Source organism: Schistocerca nitens, chromosome 4 (assembly GCF_023898315.1).
Source record: "Schistocerca nitens isolate TAMUIC-IGC-003100 chromosome 4, iqSchNite1.1, whole genome shotgun sequence".
NCBI classification, from domain to species: domain Eukaryota; kingdom Metazoa; phylum Arthropoda; class Insecta; order Orthoptera; family Acrididae; genus Schistocerca; species Schistocerca nitens.
In genome coordinates this window covers 908,676,860-908,696,701 of record NC_064617.1, presented here as the reverse complement: position 1 = coordinate 908,696,701, position 19,842 = coordinate 908,676,860, and the positions used below count along the sequence as shown (strand labels likewise).

At 40.3% G+C, this 19,842-nt stretch overlaps 1 protein-coding gene across 3 annotated transcripts in view; it reads left to right on the top strand.

Annotated features, from left to right (window-relative positions):
- Window positions 1-19,842, top strand: part of LOC126253478 (phospholipase D1) — a 206,085-nt gene that overhangs the window by 171,539 nt on the left and 14,704 nt on the right. For all 3 annotated transcript variants that reach the window (XM_049954838.1, XM_049954837.1, XM_049954839.1), the window contains 3 exons: window positions 6,024-6,149; window positions 10,419-10,527; window positions 10,633-10,764. In XM_049954838.1, the coding sequence (XP_049810795.1) occupies window positions 6,024-6,149; window positions 10,419-10,527; window positions 10,633-10,764 (367 nt within the window). The remainder of the gene's footprint in view (window positions 1-6,023; window positions 6,150-10,418; window positions 10,528-10,632; window positions 10,765-19,842) is intronic.

Below are 19,842 nucleotides of genomic sequence, written 5' to 3'. Positions count from 1 at the left end.
CTTTCGCATTTAATGATCATTTCTGTTATAAATTACTTGCGTACTTGTCTCTGTTAGAAAGTCCTGACTCGAGTAACAACCCTGCTTCACTATTCTGTAAGCTCATCTTATGTTCACTAGATAACAATATAGCATTGTACCAAATACACACGGAAAGTAAAGACATCAGCTGGAGTGTCATAATCAACTGCCGTTGGATCTTGTGAATGGTCAATCTAGGTGGCACAGTGTACACCACACTGGAATTGCACACAGGAGGACAGTGGTTCAAATCCCCATCTGGCCATTCAGATTAAAGTTTCCCATGATATCCCCTAAAGTGCTTAAGGCAAATGGCGGGATGGTTCCTTTTGACAAAGGTACCATCGATATCCTTCCCTAATCTGAGCTTGTTCTTCATCTCTTAATGACCTCGTTGTTGACAGGGTGTCGAACTCTAATCTGCTGTCCCTTTTTTGGGTCTTGTGGCTGAACAGGGCAAGTAGAGTTTCAGGAGACTGCTATTTGTGGATTCTATATTGATTCCTACAGAGTAATCTTTCAAATCCAAAAAGTTTTCCATAATCCTGCAAAAGATTAGAATTAGTGTTGTAGGCCTGTATGTATGTGCATCTGTCTTGTGACATATGTATCTGTCTGATGGCATGTCTTGAATTTAGGACATTGTTTGAAATGAGGTTATCAAGGCAGTGAAGCATTCCAAATGATTAGTAAAGGCACATGTCATTCCTATGATAAACTGCTGCTATAGGGGGAACAAGTTCTTGCCTTACACTAGCTATATAGAACTGTTCGGTGTCCCATCAAGATCAGTCACATGTTGTATTGTGCAGCACTGGTAGCTGATTTACTATTTTACAGCCACGTACTGTGATACCAATGACTTTGCTCTTCATCAACAATTGTGAGGAGGAAGTATATTACAGTCTTCCTCAATAAAACAGTTTCGTAAGATGCAATTCAGTATTTCATCCTCCTCTGTGTTATCTTCTGTATCAGTGCCAATATGATCATTGAACAACTGAAGAGATTACAGTGATCAGTTTATTGACTGAATTTAGGACCGAAATTTCCCTACAATTTTCACTATTATTACGTATGTAGTGTCTGTTCTTTCAGACGTGTCCAAAAGAACAGACACCATTTTTGATTCTATGACCATATACATATATACTTGATGTAAGTGGAACTCTGACGTCAGCCACAATTGGAAATTGAAATAAATACAATGGTGACAAATGAAAATTTGCACCAAACTGTGACTCAAACCCAGATTTCCCCTGGTTGCCTTAACTGCTTCAACTGTACCAGCATGGTTTTCGTCCAACTCAAATTTTCGACTTGTCATACACTACACACGTAGCATCCACTGTCCATTATCCTCATTGCTCGCTGCTTCACGTTATTCCGATAGGAGTTCAGGACATAGTGTGCATCCGCAGTGAAGGTATTGTGAGGGTTTGTACCGACGAAGTGCCTTTTCTTACAGTTAGGCCTCGGCACTGCTCAGACGACAATCCTGCAAAGTCCCAAAAACTCTTCTTGCGATGGCTTTCAAGCTAATAATAGAAAAGCCATGTACTGGTTAATGACGTGGTGTATTAAAATTCATTAATTCATAAAACATTGGAACCTTCAATTGACAACTTGAATGTATCATCTAGCTGAGTCAACATCAGGTCTGAACTAACTGAGTGTTTTACATTGAATCTCGAATATATACTGTAGTTGTTGAGAAGTCCATGGCAAAGAACTTCTCCAGGAAGGGCTGCATGGCACAGCACACAGCTTTGCACACTTGGAAGACACACTGTATGACGACGTAATCGCCTAGTAAGGAGACCTTGTATTGCTGCAAGTCACCCCAGAAATAACCCAAACATAAAGTTACCACCAAACAAAAACAGTATCACAGTAGTATTTTAACTAATGAACAAGAATTATATTTTGGCTGGACCTAGTTCAAAATATCTGCTCTCGTTCAGTCATACAAGACCCCAAATTCTGAACTTGTCACACACTACACATCTAGCAAACACTGTCCATTATACTCGTTGCACATAGATTCACCTGATTCCTGCAAGAGTTCCTGTAGTGTGTGTCTGCACTGTGAAGGTACCACTTTAACTAGATTGCTATATAGGGCTTTATTTTTGAACTCATTGAATACTTCTTGCATTTTTCTCCATACATTCATTGTGTCTTAATCCATCTGTAGTTTGTCAACAAGGCTTTGGCTTCATTAAAATCTGTGATTATTTGCTCTTTGCTTTTATAACAACTTTGACGCAGCAGCTGAACCGAAGTGAGTCTTTCCGATCCCTCAGAATCTTGATATCTTTCTTCGCATAAACATGTCAAGAATTTTACCTATTGAAACTTCACCTTCTTCCCCAGAAATCAGTTGTGGGTTGTGGTTTCAGCACTAGGAAAGGCTTTGTAGCTCTTATGAGTGTGATCAAATTCTCAAATACCAGAGAGGCTTGCCAACTATTTTGTTTCAAAATACATGTTTTTGGCAGTTCTACGTGATGTAAACTTATCGAACATCTAACTGCACCTAACAGGCTGAGACAGCAACATTGAAAAAGGATTGGCACAGTTCGACCTTTCTCTTTAAAATACTGGTGCCTTCACACATTTCAGTGTGGCGCATGACACATACTCAGCCATCGACCTTTCGATCTGCAGTCCTAGCCTATTACCATCTGTCAAATGGAGTGTGCATGATGACTTGTGCAGTAGTGACCACTTTCAGATCTTTCTGTCACTGCCACAGCGTCACTCTTCTGGGTGCCCCAGCAGGTGGGCTATGAATAAGGCTGACTGGGACTTGTTCACCTCCATTGCCACTATTGAGCCTCTTTCCAATGACGCCATTGATGCGGTGGTTCACTCGGTCACCACCGGCATCGTCACTGCCACAGAATCTGCCATTTCCTGTTCTTCTGGGTCCCCTCCTCAGTCCCGTCTAGGTCATGGGAGCCTGGCTTACAGTTCAGCATCACCTTCTGCATTGCAGCTGCTTGACCCCATCCTTCACAGCGGGATCCGACTCACCACTGGAGCTTTCCGGACAAGCCCTGTCAACAGCATACTTGTGGAGGCAGGTGTCACTCCATTGCGGTTCTGTCGCCAACGATTACTGGCCGCTTATACTACATATGTTTGTAGCTTGCCCGGGCATCCCAGCTATCCTGTTCCCTCGGTCAGTCATCCATCTTCTGGAACGGCAGCCCCGGTCATGGTGTTCGATCGCAGTTTGCGTCAGAGCTCTTCTCTCTGGGCTTGAGGTTTTCCCTCTTCCAGCTCTTTTCTGGGCCCCTCTACATATACCCCTGTCGTGTGTGCACCGCCCATGCCTTCAGCTCGATTTGGCACAGGGCCCGAAGGACTCGGTCTCTCCTGAGGCCCTCCGCCGCCACTTTCTTTCAATCCTTGACACATTTCAAGGCTCTGACGTTGTCTATACTGATGGTTCGATGGTTGCTGGTCATGTCGGTTATGCTCTTACTTTAGGGATCATTATGAACGACACTCATTGCCGGTTGGCTGCAGTGTTTTCACTGCCGAGCTGGTCACCATCTCTCGCGCCTAGGGTATATCCGCTCCTGCTGAGGTGAGTCCTTCGTTATCTGTAGTGACTTCCTGAGTGGTTTACGAGCTATCGACCAGTGTTTCCCTCACTCTCATCTGGTGATGGCTATCCAGGAGTCCCTCCATACTCTTGCCCATTGCGGCCGCTCTGTGGTCTTTGCGTGGACCCCGGGTCATGTCAGCATCCCGGGAAATGAACGTGTTGACACGCTGGCCAACAGTGCACCAGCCTTGGAGAGTGACCTCAGGTCAGTTTTGTGGCAGAAGGTACTCCGCACCTGGGGTGAAGAATGTCGCACCCTTCCTTCACCCAACAAACTTCGGGCCATCAAGGAGGCTACCGGTGCATGGCACTCCTCCTTGTGGGTCTCTCGCAAGGACTCTGTTGTCCTCTGCCGGCTGCGCATTGGCCACACCTGGATAACACACAGCTATTTATTGCACCGCGAGAACCTGCCTTCATGTCGCTGTGGGTCAGCTTTGACGGTGGTCCACATCTTGTTGGACTGCCCGCTTTTAACTCAGCTCAGCCAGACTTTTGCACTGCTTGATATGCTTCCTGCACTTTTATCAGATGACGTTGCGATGGCAGATTTAGTTTTGAGTATTATTCGTGCAGGGGGTTTTTATCGCTTGATCTAAGTGTTTGTCCTTTTTTTTGTGTTGAGTCTGGCATTGGGGTTTTTAGTGCATTTCTTGGTGGTTGGCTTTTCCTTTTTTGTTTCTATGGTCGGCCAACCACTGTCACACTCAGTGTAATTTTAATTCCTTTTTCCTGGTCTCTGTCTGTGTCTTTCTTGTCCTGTGTCGTCTCTTGTCATCTCCATTGTTTGTTCTTATTCTTTGTGGGTGTTTCAAGTTTGTGGAAAAAGGGGCCAATGGCCCTAGTAGTCTGGTCCCTTCAATCCCACAAATCAACCAACCAGTCTAACTGCACCTAATGTACCAGAAAGAACCGTGCAAGGTGATGACACTTAAGTTACTTTGCTCTGGTGCTTTCTAGTGAGACGCTTACAAATTTAGCATGCTTTTGCTACAGTGGATAAATTGCCAATGACAGAAACATAAAAGTATGTTTAACACTATCAAAACCTTGATATTAATCATCGATTAAAGATGCATAAAGCATAATAAATAGATAAAGAGACAGGGAATTGAGAGTGAAGGTTGAACCACTCTGTTGATCCCCTTCATGTGGAGGTTGGTTTGGACTCCCTTAGGCTCAGCTAGCTGCCCCTTCTGGAAGCCTATAACAGCTGTACTCTACAGAAGCCACACCTTCAAACCTCTGTTACATGGAACTAAATGACATTTACCATCTGTGTAGTATCAATAGTTCTGAAAAAGTTGACAGTCATTATTTAATCTGTGGAGAAAATGTCCTAAATTCTTCCTGATAATTCAAATTCCGTAATACACTATTTAAAAATATATTTTAATGTATCGCTTGGGGTGGTTCTGCTTAAGATCTGTTAACTGTTTCTTGTCACACTTACAATGCAAAAATATTATCCTACCTTATCATTCCTGTCAATACCTGTAGCCACTGATATTGTAATAACCATATTATCACTGATACCAGTCCGCAGCTCGTGGTCTTGCGTTAGCGTTCTCGCTTCCCACGCACAGGGTCCCGGGTTCGATTCCCGGCGGGGTCAGGGATTTTCTCTGCCTCGTGATGACTGGGTGTTGTGTGTTCTTCATCATCATTTCATCATCATTGACTCACAAGTTGCCGAAGTGGCGTCAACTAAAAAGGACTTGCAATACGGCAGCCAAACTTCCCCGCATGGGGCCTCCCAGCCAACAATGCCGTACGATCATTTCATTTTTTCACTGATACCCTCCTGAATTATCTAGCTCAAAAAGTTATGATCTGTTTGTTAGTGAGGGATTGAAGATTTTACTGCCAAAAATCCATTCTTTGAGTAAGTGCTCAAGGTAAGATAGGACATTTAGCATGAAATCACGTGAATCTCTGTTCCTGTCTCCTGCTTTAATCAGTAACTTCTGTCTGAAGGAAGCTACAATAACCTTATTTATTTAATTGAGTACTTTACACCAATATATACGCCATTGTCCCTGGTGTCTGTCCTACCCTTGCAGTGCATTTCTAATCATAATTCAAGATTTGGTTTCATTTAGCTTTACATTACTAATGCTACAAGGGCATTATTATGTTACTGTTAATAATTGAGATCTGGTGCTAAACAGGTGCTCTTAAAATGGTAACTCCTTCAATTAACGAATGCCATATTAACATCACCTTCCTCTGCCCCGAGAGGAAGAAGTAATGAGGTTGATATACTCTTTATAGTTACATATATTCCTTACAATTAATGCTAGAATGTATTAGTACTATGCTATGCATTTTGAACAAGTTGTGGTGGCAATATAAGTGATTTCACTTCTTTGTTTACGTATAGGCAGAGAGCAGTATTCAGAGTTTTTGTTGTCATGCCACTACTTCCTGGCTTTGAAGGAGATGTTGGGAGTCCTACAAGTACTGCACTGCATGCTGTCACCCACTGGAATTATGCTTCAATTTCAAGGTATGTATCAGTACTGCACATCTACCTGTAATATTTAACACAAAAAGACTTTTTCAACCCTGTACACCCAAATTTGTAACTGTTCATTCAAATTAGGAGAAAATATCATTAGCATAATGTCATACTATTAGCAACACTATGCTCGTGGCAAAGCACTTGGCAAATAAGTTGAACAGAACAAATAGTGTGTTGATACGCCTCAACAAAAGTAATACAAGAATGATGGATATTCTGATTAAAATAGATGATACCGAATAAATTAAATTAAATATGAGATGGAAAAAGCAGTACAAGATTTCTGTTCATAGCAGAATAACTGACAACAGTTTAAGTAAGGAGGTTAAACATGCAGGCTTTTAATAGGAAGAACAGCATTCCTGAAAAGGAAAAATGTATTAATGTCAAATATAAATTTCGAGGTTTTAGTCTCGTACTAAAGTTAAATGTGAACAATGAACAGTTCAGACAAGGAGAGCATAGAAGCTTTTGAAATTTGGTGGTACATAAGAATACTAAAGGTTAAATGAATAGGTAGAATAATTAATGACAAGATACTGAATCAAATTGGGAAGAAATGAAATTTATGGTGTAACTTCAGTAAAAGAAGGGATCAGTTGATAGGACACCTCAGGTTGATAGGACAAACCCTGAGGCATCAAGGAGTCATCAATTTGGTAATGGAGGGATGTGAAGGGGCTAAATATTGTAGAGGGAAATAAAGGCTTGACTGTTGTAAGCAGGTTTGAATGGATGCAGGTTGCAGTAGTTATGCAGAGAGGAAGAGGCTTGCACATGATAGACCAACATGGAGAGCTGCATCAAACCGGTGTTTCAGCTTTGGTTGAGTATCATGTCTGCTACAGAGAAGCAGTGAATTGAAATTCACCTGATGTTCAGTCTTTCAGACAATATTCTTCTCATCTGAAAAAAGACTGGTAAAAAAGCTTTCTGATTTACCTGAACTGTTTCAGTACTGTGAGAACCTCAAAGTCCTTGGTGATAGTGTTTCAGATACTAAGTGTAACATTTTACCAACCACTTCTTCTGCAAATAATCTGATTATGTAAATTCAACAATGGCTGTTTCGTGGTAGACCACGATAATCATCACCATCAACATACATTGTTAACAGGCTCTTACTCTTCCAAAATGTAAATATCTCTAATATTTTCTGTTATTTGTGTATTGATAAAAGATATAAAGCAGTCAATAATAAGCAGCAGCTGCTTAATTGTAACTGATGAATTGGCAGTCTTTTTAAAAATAATGACTTTCCCATTAGATTTACTACTATGTCCCTACAGAACTTGTATAAGCAGAAAGATCTGTCAGTTCAGTAATACAAGGATCGCTTTTTAAGTTGTTCCAAATGACCGTAAGTGCTTAAAGAAACTGCGCTGTGGAGAAATTTGGAAATTTCATGTAAAGGTTTCTGCTGGATGATTTTTGTACAATCTTGTAGGGGACTAACTCAATAACAGTGTATCAAATTACTTTGTTCAACTTTTTCAGGCTTTCATGTCATTGACAACAAACCAGTTGTTGTTGCAAAAATCATGGATGGTGTGAGCAATGAGACTGAAGAGGTTAGGCATGTAACTTACTGCTAGGTGCATTCTTAGTCATGTCAGAGACTACAGTACATTCAGTTTTGCATCTTTAATGCATCAAAAAAGATCTGTTCTCGGTGCATATTACACAGTTTAAGCTCAAAAACTGACTCATGCCAGTTGGTGGAAGGAGGAGAATCAACCAAGGAAATGAAAATTTTGTATACTCATCATAACAGAAGACAGATATACTCATATGAGCTCAGAAGTAAGCAGCAGTCAACTGCTTGAGTGTCAATGCTGAATGATATATAACAGTTTGTTTGCGACAAGTAACCAAAGTCAGAGAAAAATTCAAAAACTTCACATCTTTCATCATCACGGCAATGACAGCTATCAAACAGTTGATCATTTGAGGGGTGAAAAATCGAATTACTGTCTCATTGCCTGAGTTATCACCAGAAGACTTACTTTTATGTTCTTATATCAAACAAAAACTATGTGGACAGTTATTTTCAACACCTCAAGAAATTGTTGGATCTTTTCTAAGTCATATTATTAAGGGACTAACATCGGACTGAACCCTACCCCCCTCCCATAATTGTTTCAAATGTATGCTAAAGTGTGTGAATTTTAAAGTTGGGTATTTTCAGAAACAATAAAACAGTTTATGTCAAAAATTTTTGCTTGTATTATTTTTGTAAAAACTTAACAGGTGGCCCTCATAATTAACTGTGTGATTTCTGTGTATCAATGCAAATGACAGGTGAGGTGTAAATGTTTGTTTGCCATTTTTGACTGATATACAGGGAACCGTGTAACATTTGTTGGTAACGTGAAATGTTGAAAATTATTGGCTGTGAGCTCAGTGAATCAAATTGGTCATTGGAGGGCTATAGCAGTAGTGTATGCAGTAGAAGACGTACAGAGAAAGGCAGTGCAGAGCATGGAGAGGGAGATGAGGCACCTATTGGAAGAGTAAGTAAATATGAGTAAAGGCAGGGAACAGAGTGAAAGAAGACAGTTAAATAGGACAAAGAAACTGAGAGATGCAGAACATGGAAAGGGAATGTACAAGGGGCTAAGGGCACAGAACTGGGATAATGAGAAGAAAACAAAAATTAGTAAAAGCAAATAAAAAACAAAACTATAAAGAGAAACACTGGACATAAGAGTATAGTAGCCAAGTTAAAAATGCAAAGTTTTAATGTTGTAAGTGGGTGTACATTTCAAATGCCATTCATCTGGAGGTATTTTTGTTTTCGCTAATTTTTTCCACTTTGAGATTTCTATTATCATAACACTTAATTATTTAAATATTCCAAATGTGTTGTTGCATAAGATGAAGCAGAGATACACTATGTGATCAAAAGTATCCGGACACCCCCAAAAACATACGTGTTTCATATTAGGTGCATTGTGCTGTCACCTAGTGCCAGGTACTCCATATCAGCACCTCAGTAGTCATTAGACATCATGAGAGAGCAGAATGGAGCGCTCGGTGGAACTCACATACTTCAAACATGGTCACGTGATTGGGTGTCACTTGGGTCAGACTTATGTATGCAAGATTTCCACACTTCTAAACATCCCCAGGTCCACTGTTTATGATGTCATAGAGAAGTGGAAATGTGAAGGGACACGTACAGCACAAAAACGTACAGGCCGACCTCGTCTGTTGACTGACAGAGACCGCCGACAGTTGAAGAGGGTCGTAATGTGTAATTAGCAGACATCTATCCAGATCATGACTCAGAAATTCCAGATTGCATCAGGATCCACTGCAAGTACTACGACAGTTAGGCATGAGGTGAGGAAGCTTGGATTTCATAGTCGAGCAGCTGCTCATAAGCCACACATTATGCTGGTAAATGCCAAACAGCGTTTCGCTTGGTGTAAGCAGTGTGAACATTGGAGGGTGGAACAGTGGAAAAATGTCATGTGGAGTGACAAATCATGGTACACAATGTAGCAGTCCGATGGCAGGGTGTGGGTGCCCAGTGAACTTCATCTGCCAGCGTGTGTAGTGCCAACAGTAAAATTTGGAGGTGGTGGTGTTATGGCATGGTCGTGTTTTTCATGGAGGGGATTTGCACCCCTTGTTGTTGTGTGTGGAACTAACAGCACAGGCCTACATTGACGTTTTAAGCACCTCCTTGCTTCCCACTGTTGAAGAGCAATTCAGGGATGGTGATTGCATCTTACAACACAGTCGAGCACCTGCTCATAATGCACGGCCTGGGGTGGAGTTGTTATAGAACAATAACATCCCTGTAGTGGACTGGCCTGCACAGAATCCTGACTTGAATCCTGTAGAACACCTTTGGGATATTTTGGAATGCCAACTTTGTGCCGGGCCTCACTGACTGACATCGATACCTCTCTTCAGTGCAGCACTCCTTGAAGAATGGGCTGCCATTCTCCAAGAAACCTTCCAGCACCTTATTGAACGTATGCCTGCAAGAGTGGAAGCTGCCATCAAGGCTAAAGGTGGGCTAACACCGTACTGAATTCCAGTTTTACCGAAGGAGGGCACCAAGAACTTGTAAGTCATTTTCAGCCAGGTGTCCGCATACATTTGATCACATAGTGTACATTCTACCTGTGAAACACAGTACAATTCCTGTGTCAGACAGATGAAAGCAGGAAGAGGAAAAACTGCACATGATTATGAAACACAAGAATGAAAAGTAGTGTCTCAGTTTTTTTTCTGTTGCAGGGGGAAAGATGCTATTTTAAATAAGTTGAAGGAAGCTGGTATTGAAGACCCCACTGAATATATAACATTCCATGGCCTGCGGACACATTCTGTCTTGAATGGGGACTTGGTGAGAATTCATATTATTTGAGAGAAGTGTGTTGTATCTTACACAGAGTTTCTTCTCTGTGAGCATAAGCGTATTCTCAAAAATGTCCTCCTTCATTCCTGGCAGGTGTCTGAACTGATATATGTTCATTCAAAACTACTAATTGCAGATGACAATACTGTAATATGTGGATCTGCAAACATCAATGACAGATCGTTGATTGGTAAACGTGATTCCGAAGTGGCAGTTGTGTTGCAGGTATGTAATTGTGTTTTTTAGTGGTGAAGGAGTGTTCATAGTGAAGTACTGAGGTAATTTGAAGGACAGTGAGTGCAGTGAAAGAGTAGGATAAGGAGAATAAATTTCACTGAAAAAGATCTTCTCGGTATTAAAACCACATAATTTTAAATAAATTCTTGAAACTTAGATATCTATAAGGAAAATACTGTTAAAACCTCAAAAATTATTCAAAGAGATGCATTGAATATTCAGCCATGCCACTATGAAAGACTCTGAAAACAATATATATTTATAAATATACACGGTCAACTAAACCTGGCCACCTCTATAGTGAAGGAAATTCAAATAGACCTGTGGGAGAGGGAGAGGGGGCAACCGTGATCGTGGAACCAAAGCTACTCATATCTCCGTCTTAGAAGAAAAATGTTGACATGACCTCTGTTCATTAAATTAAAGTAACTTGAAAACTCTACATCCTACATAAATTATAACCATGATAGTTATCAAGCAGGATCAACACCATTACAATTCAGTACATGAATTGTTGTTGTTGTTGTTTTTGTTGTTGTTGTTGCTGCTGCTGTTGTTGTTGTGGTCTTCAGTCCAGATACTGGTTTGATGCAGCTCTCCATGCTACTCTATCCTGTTCAAGCTGCTTCATCTCCCAGTATCTACTGCAACTTACATCCTTCTGAATCTTGGTCTCCCTCCATGATTTGTACCCTCCACGCTGCCCTCCAATACTAAATTGGTGATCCCTTGATGCCTCAGAACATGTCCTACCAATTGATCCCTTCTTCTAGTCAAGTTGTGCCATGAACTCCTCTTCTCCCCAGTTCTATTCAGTACCTCATCATTAGTTACATGATCTATCCATCTAATCTTCAGCATTCTTCTGTAGTACCACATTTTGAAAGCTTCTATTCAACATGACTTAACGTCCATGTTTCACTTCAGTACATGGCTATACTCCACACAAATGCTTTCAGAAATGACTTCCTGATATTTATATCTATACTAAATGTTAACAAATTTCTCTTCAGAAACACTTTCCTTGCCATTGCCAGTCTACATTTTATATCCTCTCTACTTCGACCATCATCAGTTATTTTGCTCCCCAAATACCAAAACTCATCTACTACTTTAAGTGTGTCATTTCCTAATCTAATTCCCTCAGCATCACCCGACTTAATTCGACTACATTCCATTATCCTCGTTTTGCTTTTGTTGATGTTCATCTTATATCCTCCTTTCAAGACACCATCCATTCCGTTCAACTGCTCTTCCAAGTCCTTTGCTGTCTCTGACAGAATTATAATGTCATCGGCGAACCTTAAAGTTTTTATTTCTTCTCCATGGATTTTAATACCTACTCCGAATTTTTCTTTTGTTTCCTTTACTGCTTGCTCAATATACAGATTGAATAACATTGGGGATAGGCTACATCCCTGTCTCACTCCCTTCCCAACCACTGCTTCCCTTTCATGCCCCTCGACTCTTATAACTGCCATCTGGTTCCTGTACAGATTCTAAATAGCCTTTTTGTGTTTTACCCCTGCCACCTTCAGAATTTGAAAGAGAGTATTCCAGTCAACATTGTCAAAAGCTTTCTTTAAGTCTACAAATGCTAGAAATGTAGGTTTGCCTTTCTTCGTATATCTTCTAAGATAATTCGTAGGGTCAGTATTGCCTCACGTGTTCCAACATTTCTACGGAATCGAAACTGATCATCCCCGAGTTTCGCTTCTACCAGTTTTTCCATTCGTCTGTAAAGAATTTGTGTTAGTATTTTGCAGCCGTGATTTACTAAACTGATAGCTTGGTAATTTTCACATCTGTCAACACCTGCTTTCTTTGGGATTGGAATTATTACATTCTTCTTGAAGTCTGAGGGAATTTAGCCTGTCTCGTGTGTCTTGCTGACCAGATGGTAGAGTTTTGTCAGGGCTGGTTCTCCCAAGGCTATCAGTAGTTCTAATGGATTGTTGTCTACTCCCGGGGCCTTTTTTCAACTTAGGTCTTTCAGTGCTCTGTCAAACTCTTCACGCAGTATCATATCTCTCATTTCATCTTCATCTACATCCTCTTCCATTTCCATAATATTGTCCTCAAGTACATCAGCCTTGTATAGACCCTCTATATACTCCTTCCACCTCCCTGCTTACCCTTCTTTGCTTAGAACTGGGTCCCCATCTGAGCTTTTGGTATTCATACAAGTGATTCTCTTTTCTCCAAAGGTCACTTTAATTTTCCTGTAGGCAGTATCTATCTTACCCCTCATGATATATGCCTCTACATCCTTACATTTGTCCTCTAGCCATCCCCGCTTAGCCATTTTGCACTTCCTGTCGATCTCATTTTTGAGACCGAGCGAGGTGGCGCAGTGGTTAGCACACTGGACTCGCATTCGGGAGGACGACGGTTCAATCCCGTCTCCGGCCATCCTGATTTAGGTTTTCCGTGATTTCCCTAAATCGTTTCAGGCAAATGCCGGGATGGTTCCTTTGAAAGGGCACGGCCGATTTCCTTCCCAATCCTTCCCTAACCCGAGCTAGCGCTCCGTCTCTAATGACCTCGTTGTCGACGGGACGTTAAACACTAACCACCACCACCATCATTTTTGAGACATTTGTATTCCTTTTTGCCTGCTTCATTTACTGCATTTTTATATTTTCTCCTTTCATCAATTAAATTCAATATTTCTTCTGTTACCCAAAGATTTCTATTAACCCTCATCTTTTTACCTACTTGATCCTCTGCTGCCTTCACTATTTTATCTCTCAAAGCTATCCATTCTTCATCTAGTATATTTCTTTCCCCCATTCTTGTCAGTCGTTCCCTAAAGCTCTCCCTGAAATTCTCTACAACCTCTGGTTCTTTCAGTTTATCCAGGCCCCATCTCCTTAAATTCCCACCTTACTGCAGTTTCTTCAGTTTTAATGTACAGTTCATAACCAATAGATTGTGGTCAGAGTCCACATCTGCCCCTGGAAATGTCTTATAATTTAAAATCTGATTCCTAAATCTCTGTCTTACCATTATATAATCTATCTGACACCTTCCAGTATCTCCAGGCTTCTTCCATGTGTACACCCTTCTTTTATGATTCTTAAACCAAGTGTTAGTTATGATTAAGTTATGCTCTGTGCAAAATTCTACGAGGCGGCTTCCTCTTTCATTCCCTATTCCCATTCCATATTCACCTACTACATTTCCTTCTCTTCCTTTTCCTACTATTGAGTTCCAGTCACCCATGACTATTAAATTTTCATTTCCCTTCACTATCTGAATAATTTCTTTTATCTCATCAAACATTTCATCAATCTCTTTGTCATCTGCACAGCTAGTTGGCATATAGACTTGTACTACTTTAGTAGACGTGGGCTTCGTGCCTATCTTGGCCACAATAATGCGTTCACTATGCTGTTTGTAGTAGCTTACCCGTACTCCTATTTTTTTTATTCATTATTAAACCTACTCCAGCATTACCCGTATTTGATTTTGTATTTATAACCCTGTATTCACCTGACCAAAAGTCTTGTTCCTTCTGCCACCAAACTTCACTAATTCCCACTATATCTAACTTTAACCTATCCATTTCCCTTTTTAAATTTTCTAACCTACCTACCCAATTAAGGGATCTGACATTCCACACAACGATCCATAAAACACCAGTTTTCTTTCTCCTGATAACGACGTCCTCTTGAGTAGTCCCCGCCTGGAGATCCAAATGGGGGACTATTTTACCCAAGAGGAAGCCATCATTATTTAACCATACAGTAAAGCTGCATGCCCTCGTGAAAAATTATGGCTTTAATTTCCCCTTGCCTTCAGTCATTCGCAGTACCACCACAATAGGGCTGTTTCGGTTAGTGTTAAAAGGCCAGATCAGTCACTCATCCAGACTGTTGCCCCTGCAACTACTGAAAAGGCTGCTGTCCCTCTTCAGGAACCACACGTTTGTCTGGTCTCTCAACAGATACCCCTCCTTTGTGGTTTCACCTACAGTATGGCTATCTGTATCGCTGAGGCACGCTGGCCTCCCCACCAACGGTAAGGTCCATGGTTCATGGGGGGGGGGGGGGGGGGTGAATTTTGTTGTGATAGCCTATACACTAAGTAAAACTGATGACAAATCTTGAAAAAATGAAAAATCTTGATAAATATAACAAGCCGTTACTAATGTAATCTTCTTGGATTATCAATGCGGCAACAGTCATGAAGAAACATCAACCAAGTAACAGTCATGAAGAAACATTTTGACAAGTTCCCTATTTGTTACCTGTAGGTAAAGTCAAGTTGCCTGAAGATAAGTTAGGAACTTGCTGATACATTGCATTAGGAAAATGCCATTACTTGTCTTATAACCAAGAAGGATTGGTCAGTAAAATTTGGTAAAAAAGCCAACATTGTTTAAAAGATATAATTTGTTGGAGAAAACACTAGTCAGTGCAGCTTTAGTTCCCTAAGGATTACAGCTCAGAATAATTATAGTACCATTTGGTCCATATGCAAACAAAGCAGAAAATGAACTGCATTGTCAATTGGTTTGTTTATAAATAAATAAATCTTCTGCTACCAGTCACGATTTTTTCTTTATTTTACTAACCGCACGACGCATTTCTAGAAATAATTCCCATTTTCAAGTGCGTTTGTGTGTGTGTGTGTGTGTGTGTGTGTGTGTGTGTGTGTGTGTGTGTGTGTATTAAGCCATTTCTTTTGATGTTGTCAGTTTGTGTGTCAGTCTGCTTCATTTTGTTGACTTTTACTGTAATACTTAAGAAGCGCGATTTTTCGGTTTTTAGTTGGGTATCAATTATTTTTGTGAGGTTAGTGGCTAAAATTTAGAACAATTTGTACTTACAGTTTTCTAATGGTCCATTTGTGTAGAGTCTCACACACACTTAACATCACACACAACTTGTTGAACACTTTACACATCGAAAATATCTATATAAACAAAACAGTTACAAGGATATTCTTACAGGTAGTTCACAGAGATAACATTATAGGTCTTCCACAGATTATGATATGCTTTTGTACAGAGGTTATTTATCTTAACAATTTGGCTCATGAATTACTCATATTGATTTTACAATTGTGCTTATTTCTATGTTTTACTATTTTTATTTAAGTATATTATCGAAACATCTGAAGAAATTCACTGATTCACTTTCGAGTTTTTCATTTAATATTTTATCTTCATATTTTCTGTAATGTGAATATATCTCCAGTTCTTCAAGCAAATCCATTTTATGTCCTTTATTTAGTCGGTGGAGTACTTTGACATTTTGCTCTATTTTCCCAAATGGGCGTCCTGTATTATGTATGTGTGTTGCTATTGCTGATGTAGTGTGTTTGTTGTGTGTGTTTGCTCTAATGTGCTCTGTGTACCTGGTGTTGATATTTCAGCCTGTTTGTCCTACGTAGAACTTGGAGCATTCCTGGCATGTTACCTTGTATATTCCAGAGTCTGAATATGGATCATGATTACACTTTATATTATGTATTAGTTTTTGGTGTAATTTATTGGATGTAGAAAACCCAATTTTTACTCTGTGATTTTTGAAAATATTTGCAATCTTCTGTGATACATTGCCTATGTATGGAATGCTAGATATATATTTGTTTTTCTCTTTTTCTTCTGTGGTGCAGTTTGTACATGGGTTTCTCTTCACTTTGTCTAAGATTGTGTCAACCATGGAAGCATTGTAATCATTGGCAACTGCAATCTTCTTCACTGTGTTTATTTCTTGTTGCATATTTTCTTGGTTCAATGGTATTTTTGTTGCCCTATGCAGCACTGACCTGTATGCTGCCTGTTTATGGATATTTGAGTGACATGAGGTTGCAGGGATTGTGGTGTCAGTCATTGTGTTTTTCCTATAAATTTTGAATGTGCATGTGTTGTTGTGTCTTGTAATATTTAGGTCCAGAAAGTTGATACTTTTATTTTGCTCATGTTCCACTGTAAATTTGATTTTCTCATTTAGATTATTGAAATGATTAAGAATGTCTGTGATGTCTTTGGTATCTCCTTTCACATTAAGAATGTACCCATCTAATCTTCAGCATTCTTCTGTAGCACCACATTTCGAAAGCTTCTATTCTCTTCTTGTCCAAACTATTTATCATCCATGTTTCACTTCCATACATGGCTACACCCCATACAAATACTTTCAGAAACTTTAAGAAACGACTTCCTGACACTTAAATCTATACCCGATGTTAACAAATTTCTCTTCTTCAGAAACGCTTTCTTGCCATTGCCAGTCTACATTTTATATCCTCCCTGCTTCAAACATCATCAGTTATTTTGCTCCCCAAATAGCAAAACTCCTTTACTGCTTTAAGTGTCTCATTTCCTAATCTAATTCCCTCAGCATCACCCGACTTAATTCGATTACATTCCATTATCCTCGTTCTGCTTTTGTTGATGTTCATCTTATACCCTCCTTTCAAGACACTGTCCATTCCATTCAACTGCTCTTCCAAGTACTTTGCTGTCTCTGACAGAATTACAATGTCATCGGTGAACCTCGGAGTTTTTATTTCTTCTCCATGGATTTTAATTCCTACTATGAATTTTTCTTTTGTTTCCTTTACTGCTTGCTCAATATACAGATTGAATAACTTTGGGGAGGGGCTATAACCGTGTCTTACTCCCTTGCCAACCACTGTTTCCCTTTCATGCCCCTCAACTCTTATAACTGCCATTTGGTTTCTGTACAAATTGTAAATAGCCTTTCGCTCCCTGTATTTGATGCCTGCCACCTTCAGAATTGGAAAGAGAGTATTCGAATTAACATTGTCAAAAGCTTTCTGTAAGTCTACAAATGCTAGAAACGTAGGTTTGCCTTTCCTTAATCTTTCTTCTAAGATAAGTCGTAGGGTCAGTATTGCCTCAAGTGTTCCAACATTTCTATGGAATCCAAACTGATCTTCCCTGAGGTTGGCTTCTACCAGTTTTTCCATTTGCCTGTAAAGAATTCACATTAACAGCTCATATGGGTGTTAAAAAAATGACTTTTAAATTCCATCACCAAAATTGTGTGTTACCTCAGAAGCATATTACTACACCAACAATCCAAAGCTTGTATGCCTTTAGCAACATTTATTTCTCTGCTTTGTGTGTGCCAGCCACTGAATCAACTGGTGTTAGATGATTCTTTTCAGTCATGGTGGCTTTAGTTTTACAATGCTGATAATCCAAACTGATTCTGTTACTTTTATAGGTGTTGTGTCATGCCCACTCCTCCAGACTAGAGATGGGGGATCCGCTCCTGAACTAATTCATAGAGTTGAATCTTTCAAAGGAGTGAATAATCAGTGATTCAGAAAAAAAGAACGGTAGCTCCAAACGTTTCCCAAAGCAGAGAGAGAGAGAGAGAGAGAGAGAGAGAGAGAGAGAGAGAGAGAGTGTCGGAGCAGACCAGTGGGGCCTCTGCTGGTCAGAGCACACTGCACGCCACACAACACAGCCAGCGCCGGCCTCTACCCTGCTTCTGCCTTGGCTGCCTGCATTGTGCAGTGCCCCATTGGATTTTGTGTTTCACATATGCCGTGCCCTCTCTGTGCTTCCTCTGCTGCGTGCAGTGTCTGGCGCACCTTAACTTAGCATCGCACTCCGTCGGCGATCGTTTCAGTCGCACGTCCTGCCCTCTGGGCAGTTGATGCGAGCAACAGGACAGAGAGCCTCCTAGCGGAGAACATAAGAACTACTTGCAACAACCTGCTCGCAAGAGAGCGGACGATTTGTCTCGGAGCGGGTGACTGGTGGCCGCTCACCGCTCCCCCCACCCTCGGAACTCGCCCGCTCAAGGCTCACCCCACCGTTCTCGACTCTAGCCAGAGCGTTGAGCAAAGCAACTCAGGTGTCACTCTGGTCTCTGCGGTCTTAGCTCACGCAGTAATACAGCTCGCGGCTCGACCTGCTTGACTCAGCGCCTCTGCATCGGAGTTCATCTCTACTGGATATTGTTCTTCGTAGTAATACCGCTATGTACATTACATTATTATGTTATGTATACATCATATGTTTTTATTTTATTTTTATTTGTTTAAACTGATCAGATTAGGTTCCTGACGGTTCCTCTTACTATAGCATTTTTTATTATGGTCACTCGAATTTACGCTTTAATTACGAGCGAACCGATAAACGTATAGCAAAAGTGATACAACAATATTTTCCTTGTTTTATTCTGCGGAAGGCTATATGCAGCACTTTGGTCTTACAGTCAAATTTATATATTTTTTTCTTATTGTAGTACGGATTTTGCGATTTTAGGCGTCTTCGGAAGGAAACGTTCACTTTAAAAATATATGGCTTGCGATGTATTTGTACGAGGTTAATGAAATTTTAATACATTACAGCCAAGTATATTGTTAATGTAAATCTCTAGTTACAACATTTTCCGATCACCCAAAAAACCACGATAGTGCAAAATAAATCAATAATCAAAAACTTTGTCATATCGTGGAAATTTCAATCAACAATACAAAATTCTTACTCATTATCTGTGTTACTTCAAAATAGGATCAAATAAGATCAAAATACAGGTATAGTACTGGAATAAACCAAGTTTAAAGGGCAATGTGCCTTCCATTTATTTTCTATTGTGAATGAGTGGTGAGTCATGAAAAAGAGCTAGTTCATTTCAGGGAGTGAACAGTTCTGATCCGATCTCTGAAAAGAACAGTTTTTCCCATCTCTACTCCAGACACATACTCTCACTCACTATTCCTGTGTGTACTGTAGCTACAGTTCCTATTGCAGAACTCTTTATTGGCATCTGTCTCAGTCAGTTTTTATTTGCCCCCATTCATTCCTACATTGAAGGTAAGTCATATCATGATGGCCAAATGCAGGCTTTTCTTCTTTGATGTTATGAAATGTGTTCAGGCTCTTTGTCTCGTGAGGAGATAATCTTTAACAGAGTAGGTCACAATTTATTTAGACCAGGGGTGAACAAGAATTCATCTCACGAGTCGTGCACTGGCAGAAGTGCCATAGCACTCTGCCTGGCTCGCACAATTCCCACACTGCCACACCACGCTTTCTGATTGCCAGGAGGGGGAAGAGGGAAAAACTGTGAA